Source organism: Salmo salar, chromosome 07 (genome assembly GCF_965601325.2).
Source record: "Salmo salar chromosome 07, fSalSal1, whole genome shotgun sequence".
Lineage (NCBI taxonomy): Eukaryota > Metazoa > Chordata > Actinopteri > Salmoniformes > Salmonidae > Salmo > Salmo salar.
The window spans coordinates 71,725,980-71,738,916 of NC_138297.1; the positions used below are offsets into that span (position 1 = coordinate 71,725,980).

The 12,937-nt window shown below is 45.0% G+C and overlaps 1 protein-coding gene across 1 annotated transcript in view; it reads right to left on the reverse strand.

The window, feature by feature from the left end:
• The window catches only part of LOC123743791 (uncharacterized), a 119,900-nt gene extending 107,171 nt beyond the window's left edge, over positions 1 to 12,729 (reverse strand). The window contains exon 1 of the mRNA XM_082978040.1: positions 11,855 to 12,729. Coding sequence (XP_082834166.1) covers positions 11,855 to 11,977 — 123 coding nt within the window. The 5' untranslated portion in view covers positions 11,978 to 12,729. The remainder of the gene's footprint in view (positions 1 to 11,854) is intronic.
• Between the last annotated feature and the right edge of the window lie 208 nt (positions 12,730 to 12,937).

The following is a 12,937-nucleotide window of genomic DNA, read 5'->3' on the forward strand; positions in this document are numbered from 1 at the left end:
AGAGAACCATTCACACTGACCTGATACCTGTAGAGAACCACCTGATACCTGTAGAGAACTATTCACACTGACCTGATACCTGTAGAGAACCATTCACACAGACCTGATACCTGTAGAGAACCATTCACACTGACCTGATACCTGTAGAGAACTATTCACACTGACCTGATACCTGTAGAGAACTATTCACACTGACCTGATACCTGTAGAGAACTATTCACACTGACCTGATACCTGTAGAGAACCATTCACACAGACCTGATACCTGTAGAGAACTATTCACACTGACCTGATACCTGTAGAGAACCATTCACACAGACCTGATACCTGTAGAGAACCATTCACACTGACCTGATACCTGTAGAGAACCATTCACACAGACCTGATACCTGTAGAGAACCACCTGATACCTGTAGAGAACCATTCACACTGACCTGATACCTGTAGAGAACCATTCACACAGACCTGATACCTGTAGAGAACCATTCACACTGACCTGATACCTGTAGAGAACCATTCACACAGACCTGATACCTGTAGAGAACCATTCACACTGACCTGATACCTGTAGAGAACCACCTGATACCTGTAGAGAACCATTCACACTGACCTGATACCTGTAGAGAACCATTCACACTGACCTGATACCTGTAGAGAACCATTCACACAGACCTGATACCTGTAGAGAACCACCTGATATCTGTAGAGAACCATTCACACTGACCTGATATCTGTAGAGAACCACCTGATATCTGTAGAGAACCATTCACACAGACCTGATACCTGTAGAGAACCATTCACACAGACCTGATACCTGTAGAGAACCATTCACACAGACCTGATACCTGTAGAGAACCATTCACACTGACCTGATACCTGTAGAGAACTATTCACACTGACCTGATACCTGTAGCGAACCATTCACACAGACCTGATACCTGTAGAGAACTATTCACACTGACCTGATACCTGTAGAGAACCATTCACACTGACCTGATACCTGTAGAGAACCATTCACACTGACCTGATACCTGTAGTGAACTATTCACACTGTCCTGATACCTGTAGAGAACCATTCACACAGACCTGATACCTGTAGAGAACCATTCACACTGACCTGATACCTGTAGAGAACCATTCACACAGACCTGATACCTGTAGAGAACCATTCACACAGACCTGATACCTGTAGAGAACCATTCACACTGACCTGATACCTGTAGAGAACCATTCACACAGACCTGATACCTGTAGAGAACCATTCACACTGACCTGATACCTGTAGAGAACCATTCACACTGACCTGATACCTGTAGAGAACCATTCACACACACCTGATACCTGTAGAGAACCATTCACACTGACCTGATACCTGTAGAGAACCATTCACACTGACCTGATACCTGTAGAGAACCATTCACACTGACCTGATACCTGTAGAGAACTATTCACACAGACCTGATACCTGTAGAGAACCATTCACACAGACCTGATACCTGTAGAGAACCATTCACACAGACCTGATACCTGTAGAAAACCATTCACACTGACCTGATACCTGTAGAGAACCATTCACACTGACATGATACCTGTAGAGAACCATTCACACTGACCTGATACCTGTAGAGAACCATTCACACAGACCTGATACCTGTAGAGAACCACCTGATATCTGTAGAGAACCATTCACACTGACCTGATACCTGTAGAGAACTATTCACACTGACCTGATACCTGTAGAGAACCATTCACACTGACCTGATACCTGTAGAGAACCATTCACACAGACATGATACCTGTAGAGAACCATTCACACTGACCTGATACCTGTAGAGAACCATTCACACTGACCTGATACCTGTAGAGAACCATTCACACAGACCTGATACCTGTAGAGAACCATTCACACAGACCTGATACCTGTAGAGAACCATTCACACTGACCTGATACCTGTAGAGAACCATTCACACTGACCTGATACCTGTAGAGAACCATTCACACTGACCTGATACCTGTAGAGAACCATTCACACTGACCTGATACCTGTAGAGAACCATTCACACTGACCTGATACCTGTAGAGAACCATTCACACTGACCTGATACCTGTAGAGAACCATTCACACTGACCTGATACCTGTAGAGAACCATTCACACAGACCTGATACCTGTAGAGAACCATTCACACTGACCTGATACCTGTAGAGAACTATTCACACTGACCTGATACCTGTAGAGAACCATTCACACTGACCTGATACCTGTAGAGAACCATTCACACTGACCTGATACCTGTAGAGAACCATTCACACTGACCTGATACCTGTAGAGAACCATTCACACAGACCTGATACCTGTAGAGAACCATTCACACAGACCTGATACCTGTAGAGAACTATTCACACTGACCTGATACCTGTAGAGAACCATTCACACAGACCTGATACCTGTAGAGAACCATTCACACTGACCTGATACCTGTAGAGAACCATTCACACTGACCTGATACCTGTAGAGAACCATTCACACTGACCTGATACCTGTAGAGAACCACCTGATACCTGTAGAGAACCATTCACACAGACCTGATACCTGTAGAGAACCATTCACACAGACCTGATACCTGTAGAGAACCATTCACACAGACCTGATACCTGTAGAGAACTATTCACACTGACCTGATACCTGTAGAGAACCATTCACACTGACCTGATACCTGTAGAGAACCATTCACACAGACCTGATACCTGTAGAGAACCATTCACACTGACCTGATACCTGTAGAGAACCATTCACACAGACCTGATACCTGTAGAGAACCACCTGATACCTGTAGAGAACCATTCACACAGACCTGATACCTGTAGAGAACTATTCACACTGACCTGATACCTGTAGAGAACTATTCACACTGACCTGATACCTGTAGAGAACCATTCACACAGACCTGATACCTGTAGAGAACCACCTGATACCTGTAGAGAACCATTCACACAGACCTGATACCTGTAGAGAACTATTCACACTGACCTGATACCTGTAGAGAACCATTCACACTGACCTGATACCTGTAGAGAACCATTCACACTGACCTGATACCTGTAGAGAACCATTCACACTGACCTGATACCTGTAGAGAACTATTCACACAGACCTGATACCTGTAGAGAACTATTCACACTGACCTGATACCTGTAGAGAACCATTCACACAGACCTGATACCTGTAGAGAACCATTCACACTGACCTGATACCTGTAGAGAACCATTCACACTGACCTGATACCTGTAGTGAACCATTCACACTGACCTGATACCTGTAGAGAACCATTCACACAGACCTGATACCTGTAGAGAACCATTCACACAGACCTGATACCTGTAGAAAACCATTCACACTGACCTGATACCTGTAGAGAACCATTCACACACACCTGATACCTGTAGAGAACTATTCACACTGACCTGATACCTGTAGAGAACCATTCACACTGACCTGATACCTGTAGAGAACCATTCACACTGACCTGATACCTGTAGAGAACCATTCACACAGACCTGATACCTGTAGAGAACCATTCACACAGACCTGATACCTGTAGAGAACCATTCACACAGACCTGATACCTGTAGAGAACCATTCACACAGACCTGATACCTGTAGAGAACCATTCACACAGACCTGATACCTGTAGAGAACCATTCACACTGACCTGATACCTGTAGAGAACCATTCACACTGACCTGATACCTGTAGAGAACTATTCACACAGACCTGATACCTGTAGAGAACCATTCACACAGACCTGATACCTGTAGAGAACCATTCACACAGACCTGATACCTGTAGAGAACCATTCACACAGACCTGATACCTGTAGAGAACCATTCACACTGACCTGATACCTGTAGAGAACCATTCACACTGACCTGATACCTGTAGAGAACCATTCACACAGACCTGATACCTGTAGAGAACCATTCACACTGACCTGATACCTGTAGAGAACCATTCACACTGACCTGATACCTGTAGAGAACCATTCACACACACCTGATACCTGTAGAGAACCATTCACACAGACCTGATACCTGTAGAGAACCATTCACACAGACCTGATACCTGTAGAGAACCACCTGATACCTGTAGAGAACCACCTGATACCTGTAGAGAACCATTCACACAGACCTGATACCTGTAGAGAACCATTCACACAGACCTGATACCTGTAGAGAACCATTCACACAGACCTGATACCTGTAGAGAACCATTCACACAGACCTGATACCTGTAGAGAACTATTCACACTGACCTGATACCTGTAGAGAACCATTCACACAGACCTGATACCTGTAGAGAACTATTCACACTGACCTGATACCTGTAGAGAACCATTCACACTGACCTGATACCTGTAGAGAACTATTCACACTGACCTGATACCTGTAGAGAACCATTCACACTGACCTGATACCTGTAGAGAACCATTCACACTGACATGATACCTGTAGAGAACCATTCACACTGACCTGATACCTGTAGAGAACCATTCACACTGACCTGATACCTGTAGAGAACCATTCACACTGACCTGATACCTGTAGAGAACCATTCACACTGACCTGATACCTGTAGAGAACCATTCACACTGACCTGATACCTGTAGAGAACCATTCACACTGACCTGATACCTGTAGAGAACCATTCACACTGACCTGATACCTGTAGAGAACCATTCACACTGACCTGATACCTGTAGAGAACCATTCACACAGACCTGATACCTGTAGAGAACCATTCACACTGACATGATACCTGTAGAGAACCATTCACACTGACCTGATACCTGTAGAGAACCATTCACACTGACCTGATACCTGTAGAGAACCACCTGATACCTGTAGAGAACTATTCACACTGACCTGATACCTGTAGAGAACCATTCACACAGACCTGATACCTGTAGAGAACCATTCACACTGACCTGATACCTGTAGAGAACTATTCACACTGACCTGATACCTGTAGAGAACTATTCACACTGACCTGATACCTGTAGAGAACTATTCACACTGACCTGATACCTGTAGAGAACCATTCACACAGACCTGATACCTGTAGAGAACTATTCACACTGACCTGATACCTGTAGAGAACCATTCACACAGACCTGATACCTGTAGAGAACCATTCACACTGACCTGATACCTGTAGAGAACCATTCACACAGACCTGATACCTGTAGAGAACCACCTGATACCTGTAGAGAACCATTCACACTGACCTGATACCTGTAGAGAACCATTCACACAGACCTGATACCTGTAGAGAACCATTCACACTGACCTGATACCTGTAGAGAACCATTCACACAGACCTGATACCTGTAGAGAACCATTCACACTGACCTGATACCTGTAGAGAACCACCTGATACCTGTAGAGAACCATTCACACTGACCTGATACCTGTAGAGAACCATTCACACTGACCTGATACCTGTAGAGAACCATTCACACAGACCTGATACCTGTAGAGAACCACCTGATATCTGTAGAGAACCATTCACACTGACCTGATATCTGTAGAGAACCACCTGATATCTGTAGAGAACCATTCACACAGACCTGATACCTGTAGAGAACCATTCACACAGACCTGATACCTGTAGAGAACCATTCACACAGACCTGATACCTGTAGAGAACCATTCACACTGACCTGATACCTGTAGAGAACTATTCACACTGACCTGATACCTGTAGAGAACCATTCACACAGACCTGATACCTGTAGAGAACTATTCACACTGACCTGATACCTGTAGAGAACCATTCACACTGACCTGATACCTGTAGAGAACCATTCACACTGACCTGATACCTGTAGTGAACTATTCACACTGTCCTGATACCTGTAGAGAACCATTCACACAGACCTGATACCTGTAGAGAACCATTCACACTGACCTGATACCTGTAGAGAACCATTCACACAGACCTGATACCTGTAGAGAACCATTCACACAGACCTGATACCTGTAGAGAACCATTCACACTGACCTGATACCTGTAGAGAACCATTCACACAGACCTGATACCTGTAGAGAACCATTCACACTGACCTGATACCTGTAGAGAACCATTCACACTGACCTGATACCTGTAGAGAACCATTCACACACACCTGATACCTGTAGAGAACCATTCACACTGACCTGATACCTGTAGAGAACCATTCACACTGACCTGATACCTGTAGAGAACCATTCACACTGACCTGATACCTGTAGAGAACTATTCACACAGACCTGATACCTGTAGAGAACCATTCACACAGACCTGATACCTGTAGAGAACCATTCACACATACCTGATACCTGTAGAAAACCATTCACACTGACCTGATACCTGTAGAGAACCATTCACACTGACATGATACCTGTAGAGAACCATTCACACTGACCTGATACCTGTAGAGAACCATTCACACAGACCTGATACCTGTAGAGAACCACCTGATATCTGTAGAGAACCATTCACACTGACCTGATACCTGTAGAGAACTATTCACACTGACCTGATACCTGTAGAGAACCATTCACACTGACCTGATACCTGTAGAGAACCATTTACACTGACATGATACCTGTAGAGAACCATTCACACTGACCTGATACCTGTAGAGAACCATTCACACTGACCTGATACCTGTAGAGAACCATTCACACTGACCTGATACCTGTAGAGAACCATTCACACTGACCTGATACCTGTAGAGAACCATTCACACTGACCTGATACCTGTAGAGAACCATTCACACTGACCTGATACCTGTAGAGAACCATTCACACTGACCTGATACCTGTAGTGAACCATTCACACTGACCTGATACCTGTAGAGAACCATTCACACAGACCTGATACCTGTAGAGAACCATTCACACTGACATGATACCTGTAGAGAACCATTCACACTGACCTGATACCTGTAGAGAACCATTCACACTGACCTGATACCTGTAGAGAACCATGATACCTGTAGAGAACTATTCACACTGACCTGATACCTGTAGAGAACCATTCACACAGACCTGATACCTGTAGAGAACCATTCACACTGACCTGATACCTGTAGAGAACCATTCACACACACCTGATACCTGTAGAGAACCACCTGATACCTGTAGAGAACCATTCACACTGACCTGATACCTGTAGAGAACCATTCACACAGACCTGATACCTGTAGAGAACCATTCACACTGACCTGATACCTGTAGAGAACCATTCACACAGACCTGATACCTGTAGAGAACCATTCACACTGACCTGATACCTGTAGAGAACCACCTGATACCTGTAGAGAACCATTCACACTGACCTGATACCTGTAGAGAACCATTCACACTGACCTGATACCTGTAGAGAACCATTCACACAGACCTGATACCTGTAGAGAACCACCTGATATCTGTAGAGAACCATTCACACTGACCTGATATCTGTAGAGAACCACCTGATATCTGTAGAGAACCATTCACACAGACCTGATACCTGTAGAGAACCATTCACACAGACCTGATACCTGTAGAGAACCATTCACACAGACCTGATACCTGTAGAGAACCATTCACACTGACCTGATACCTGTAGAGAACTATTCACACTGACCTGATACCTGTAGATAACCATTCACACAGACCTGATACCTGTAGAGAACTATTCACACTGACCTGATACCTGTAGAGAACCATTCACACTGACCTGATACCTGTAGAGAACCATTCACACTGACCTGATACCTGTAGAGAACTATTCACACTGTCCTGATACCTGTAGAGAACCATTCACACTGACCTGATACCTGTAGAGAACCATTCACACTGACCTGATACCTGTAGAGAACCATTCACACAGACCTGATACCTGTAGAGAACCATTCACACAGACCTGATACCTGTAGAGAACCATTCACACTGACCTGATACCTGTAGAGAACCATTCACACAGACCTGATACCTGTAGAGAACCATTCACACTGACCTGATACCTGTAGAGAACCATTCACACTGACCTGATACCTGTAGAGAACCATTCACACACACCTGATACCTGTAGAGAACCATTCACACTGACCTGATACCTGTAGAGAACCATTCACACTGACCTGGTACCTGTAGAGAACCATTCACACAGACCTGATACCTGTAGAGAACCATTCACACTGACCTGATACCTGTAGAGAACCATTCACACTGACCTGATACCTGTAGAGAACCATTCACACAGACCTGATACCTGTAGAGAACCATTCACACAGACCTGATACCTGTAGAGAACCATTCACACTGACCTGATACCTGTAGAGAACTATTCACACTGACCTGATACCTGTAGAGAACCATTCACACTGACCTGATACCTGTAGAGAACCATTCACACACACCTGATACCTGTAGAGAACCATTCACACTGACCTGATACCTGTAGAGAACTATTCACACTGACCTGATACCTGTAGAGAACCACCTGATACCTGTAGAGAACCATTCACACTGACCTGATACCTGTAGAGAACCATTCACACTGACCTGATACCTGTAGAGAACCATTCACACAGACCTGATACCTGTAGAGAACCATTCACACAGACCTGATACCTGTAGAGAACCATTCACACTGACCTGATACCTGTAGAGAACCATTCACACTGACCTGATACCTGTAGAGAACCACCTGATACCTGTAGAGAACCATTCACACAGACCTGATACCTGTAGAGAACCATTCACACAGACCTGATACCTGTAGAGAACCATTCACACAGACCTGATACCTGTAGAGAACCATTCACACAGACCTGATACCTGTAGAGAACCATTCACACAGACCTGATACCTGTAGAGAACCACCTGATACCTGTAGAGAACCACCTGATACCTGTAGAGAACCATTCACACTGACCTGATACCTGTAGAGAACCATTCACACAGACCTGATACCTGTAGAGAACCATTCACACAGACCTGATACCTGTAGTGAACCACCTGATACCTGTAGAGAACCATTCACACTGACCTGATACCTGTAGAGAACCACCTGATACCTGTAGAGAACCATTCACACTGACCTGATACCTGTAGAGAACCATTCACACTGACCTGATACCTGTAGAGAACCACCTGATACCTGTAGAGAACCATTCACACTGACCTGATACCTGTAGAGAACCATTCACACAGACCTGATACCTGTAGAGAACCATTCACACAGACCTGATACCTGTAGTGAACCATTCACACAGACCTGATACCTGTAGAGAACCATTCACACAGACCTGATACCTGTAGAGAACCATTCACACTGACCTGATACCTGTAGAGAACCATTCACACAGACCTGATACCTGTAGTGAACCATTCACACAGACCTGATACCTGTAGAGAACCATTCACACAGACCTGATACCTGTAGAGAACCATTCACACTGACCTGATACCTGTAGAGAACCATTCACACTGACCTGATACCTGTAGAGAACCATTCACACTGACCTGATACCTGTAGAGAACCATTCACACAGACCTGATACCTGTAGTGAACCATTCACACAGACCTGATACCTGTAGAGAACCATTCACACTGACCTGATACCTGTAGAGAACCATTCACACAGACCTGATACCTGTAGAGAACCACCTGATATCTGTAGAGAACCATTCACACTGACCTGATATCTGTAGAGAACCACCTGATATCTGTAGAGAACCATTCACACTGACCTGATATCTGTAGAGAACCACCTGATACCTGTAGAGAACCATTCACACAGACCTGATACCTGTTTTCTGGTTACAGGTTCTGTGAAAATGCAGGAATCATGACTAGGTCTTTTTGTGGTTATTAATTGACTGTTTTTTTTAACCCCCATACCCCTTTCAGATAACAGCTGCTGTACAGAAGCTGGCATGGTAAATTAGTGGGATATTTGTCTGGTTATAAAAGGGGTATGTAACGCCAAACTGTTATGCTTTGGTCACCAGTTGCTGTTTTTGCATTTTAAAAAAAACGTCATGTGTTTTATGAATGATGATGTGAGTCACATTACGACTTCCTTTAGGCACTGAATCATATCCTTTATTAACAGTAAACACATCTACATGAAGACTTTAAATACATATCGGGTGTGTGAGTCAACTTGATGGAATATCTTCTAATGAACATCACCTAGCTATAAGATCACTAGGCATGGTCAATCAAAACATAGCCTGAATAGGTCCCTACACAGGGACAGCGTGTGTATAGCCTGAATAGGTCCCTACACAGGGACAGCGTGTGTATAGCCTGAATAGGTCCCTACACAGGGACAGCGTGTGTGTATAGCCTGAATAGGTCCCTACACAGGGACAGCGTGTGTATAGCCTGAATAGGTCCCTACACAGGGACAGCGTGTGTATAGCCTGAATAGGTCCCTACACAGGGACAGCGTGTGTATAGCCTGAATAGGTCCCTACACAGGGACAGCGTGTGTATAGCCTGAATAGGTCCCTACACAGGGACAGCGTGTGTATAGCCTGAATAGGTCCCTACACAGGGACAGCGTGTGTATAGCCTGAATAGGTCCCTACACAGGGACAGCGTGTGTATAGCCTGAATAGGTCCCTACACAGGGACAGCGTGTGTATAGCCTGAATAGGTCCCTACACAGGGACAGCGTGTGTATAGCCTGAATAGGTCCCTACACAGGGACAGCGTGTGTATAGCCTGAATAGGTCCCTACACAGGGACAGCGTGTGTATAGCCTGAATAGGTCCCTACACAGGGACAGCGTGTGTATAGCCTGAATAGGTCCCTACACAGGGACAGCGTGTGTATAGCCTGAATAGGTCCCTACACAGGGACAGCGTGTGTATAGCCTGAATAGGTCCCTACACAGGGACAGCGTGTGTATAGCCTGAATAGGTCCCTACACAGGGACAGCGTGTGTATAGCCTGAATAGGTCCCTACACAGGGACAGCGTGTGTATAGCCTGAATAGGTCCCTACACAGGGACAGCGTGTGTATAGCCTGAATAGGTCCCTACACAGGGACAGCGTGTGTATAGCCTGAATAGGTCCCTACACAGGGACAGCGTGTGTATAGCCTGAATAGGTCCCTACACAGGGACAGCGTGTGTATAGCCTGTCTGTCTCCAATCAATGCTTCACAAATAAACAACAACAAGTCATATCAAATACAAACCAAATTGTTGAGTCGTTCACGGCAAAGTTATATTGAAGGAAATGTGTTACAAAGTAAATGACTGTGTAGCAGCTATGCATAGGCTCAACCTATAGCCGAGATTTACTGGCGAAGCTAAGGGGATAAAACATCCTTACGGTCTATATCATTTCTAAAATAGAAACAGCCGTTACAATTTCACACAATTATATTATTCCCTGTATATTTCAAATACATGGAATTGTATAGTTCTGCGATCCTATATGTTGTTGAATCGTGAAAGTAAACCTGGGCGGTTCGATGGGCTTATCTACAACGACTGAGTCCTCTCTACTTACAATCATTACCAAACTTAACGTCCTAGAACCGCATTTCAAAACAAACCGAAACCGTTTTGTAAAACAGTAACAACAACATTCCATGTTTTACTGTCTCTGCACATCGGTTTGATTGTTCCAGGTTTTGCGTTAACAACATCGGTACAGCGCTGCAAGCTGCATCCGGACAGAGTTGCCTATCCCCAAAGCGCAATGGGAACACACACACACACACACACTAGCATAGTAGCAACTGCATATATGTCTGACATGTATGTTAACCTACATCGGATTAATAAATACATTAAGACCGACCTTAACAGGCTTCCTCGGTCTGCCCGGTCTGCGCTTGGCCGGAGCCTCTGCAGCCGCCGCTGGCTCCTGCTCCTGGGTCCCGGTCCCTGAACTCTCCCCGGCTTCTTCACCGCGTGCACTCATTGTGACTTTGTACCAAAATAGTAATCTCTCCTGCAGCAGTTTCTAGTCTACTGTACTACTACACACGGTCAGCCTGGAGCCTATCCTGCCCTGCCTGCCTGCCTGCCTGCACACCAACCGACCACACCACCAGCCACCGGACGTCCTGGTGCACGAGTTTGAGAGGGGGAATCCTCTTGTTGTAAACTAATGCACGAATCAACCGGTGTGTAGTCTATCAAAATGAATCGGAATAAGTTGGTGCTACTGAAAAGAAAAAACTAAATAAATAAAAAACGCCTGAGGGAGATGTTGCTTGAGTGTATTATGAACAGCACGTGCTGCCCACTTCGGTATTTGGCTCAGTTTAAAAAAAACTCCCCGTCTCCCCTTTCTGTGGAAGTGGGTGGGGGGTGGCTTTGGTGATAAAATAAGCCCGTGATCGATTGGAATTTCAGCTCCCGTCGTTACAAATGAGCGGGAGAACTATTGAAATGAAATGGTGACAGCAGCCGCACTGTCAAATCCACGTGTCACGATTTGACTGACAAATAACAATAACTAGACTTTTATACCCTAGGCTATATGGCCGGGGCAAGAGTTTTTTTTTACATGGATTGGCAAGACTACAAAAAACAGAGGGCATTATAAATGCATCTCCACAGCCCACACGAAACCAGCCTACTCACTGAATGAGAATGAGGTAAAAAAAAAAAAATGAAAACAAAAAAAACTAAGAGAAAGAGGGGAAGAAAGCACCTTTCCTGTGGGTGGATAATGGAGGAGAGGAGGAGAGGAGGAGGGAGGCACCACAAAACAGAAAAAAAACTGGCCCTATGCCAGAGAAAACATGAGTAATTCTGCAATGCTAAGAGGGAGACCACAGTGAGACAAAGTCACGTGTCCAGCAGCACCATTCATGTAACTGGCATAGGTCCAATCAGAGAGGGGAGAGCAGTGGAGCTCCAGGCAAAGAGGGGT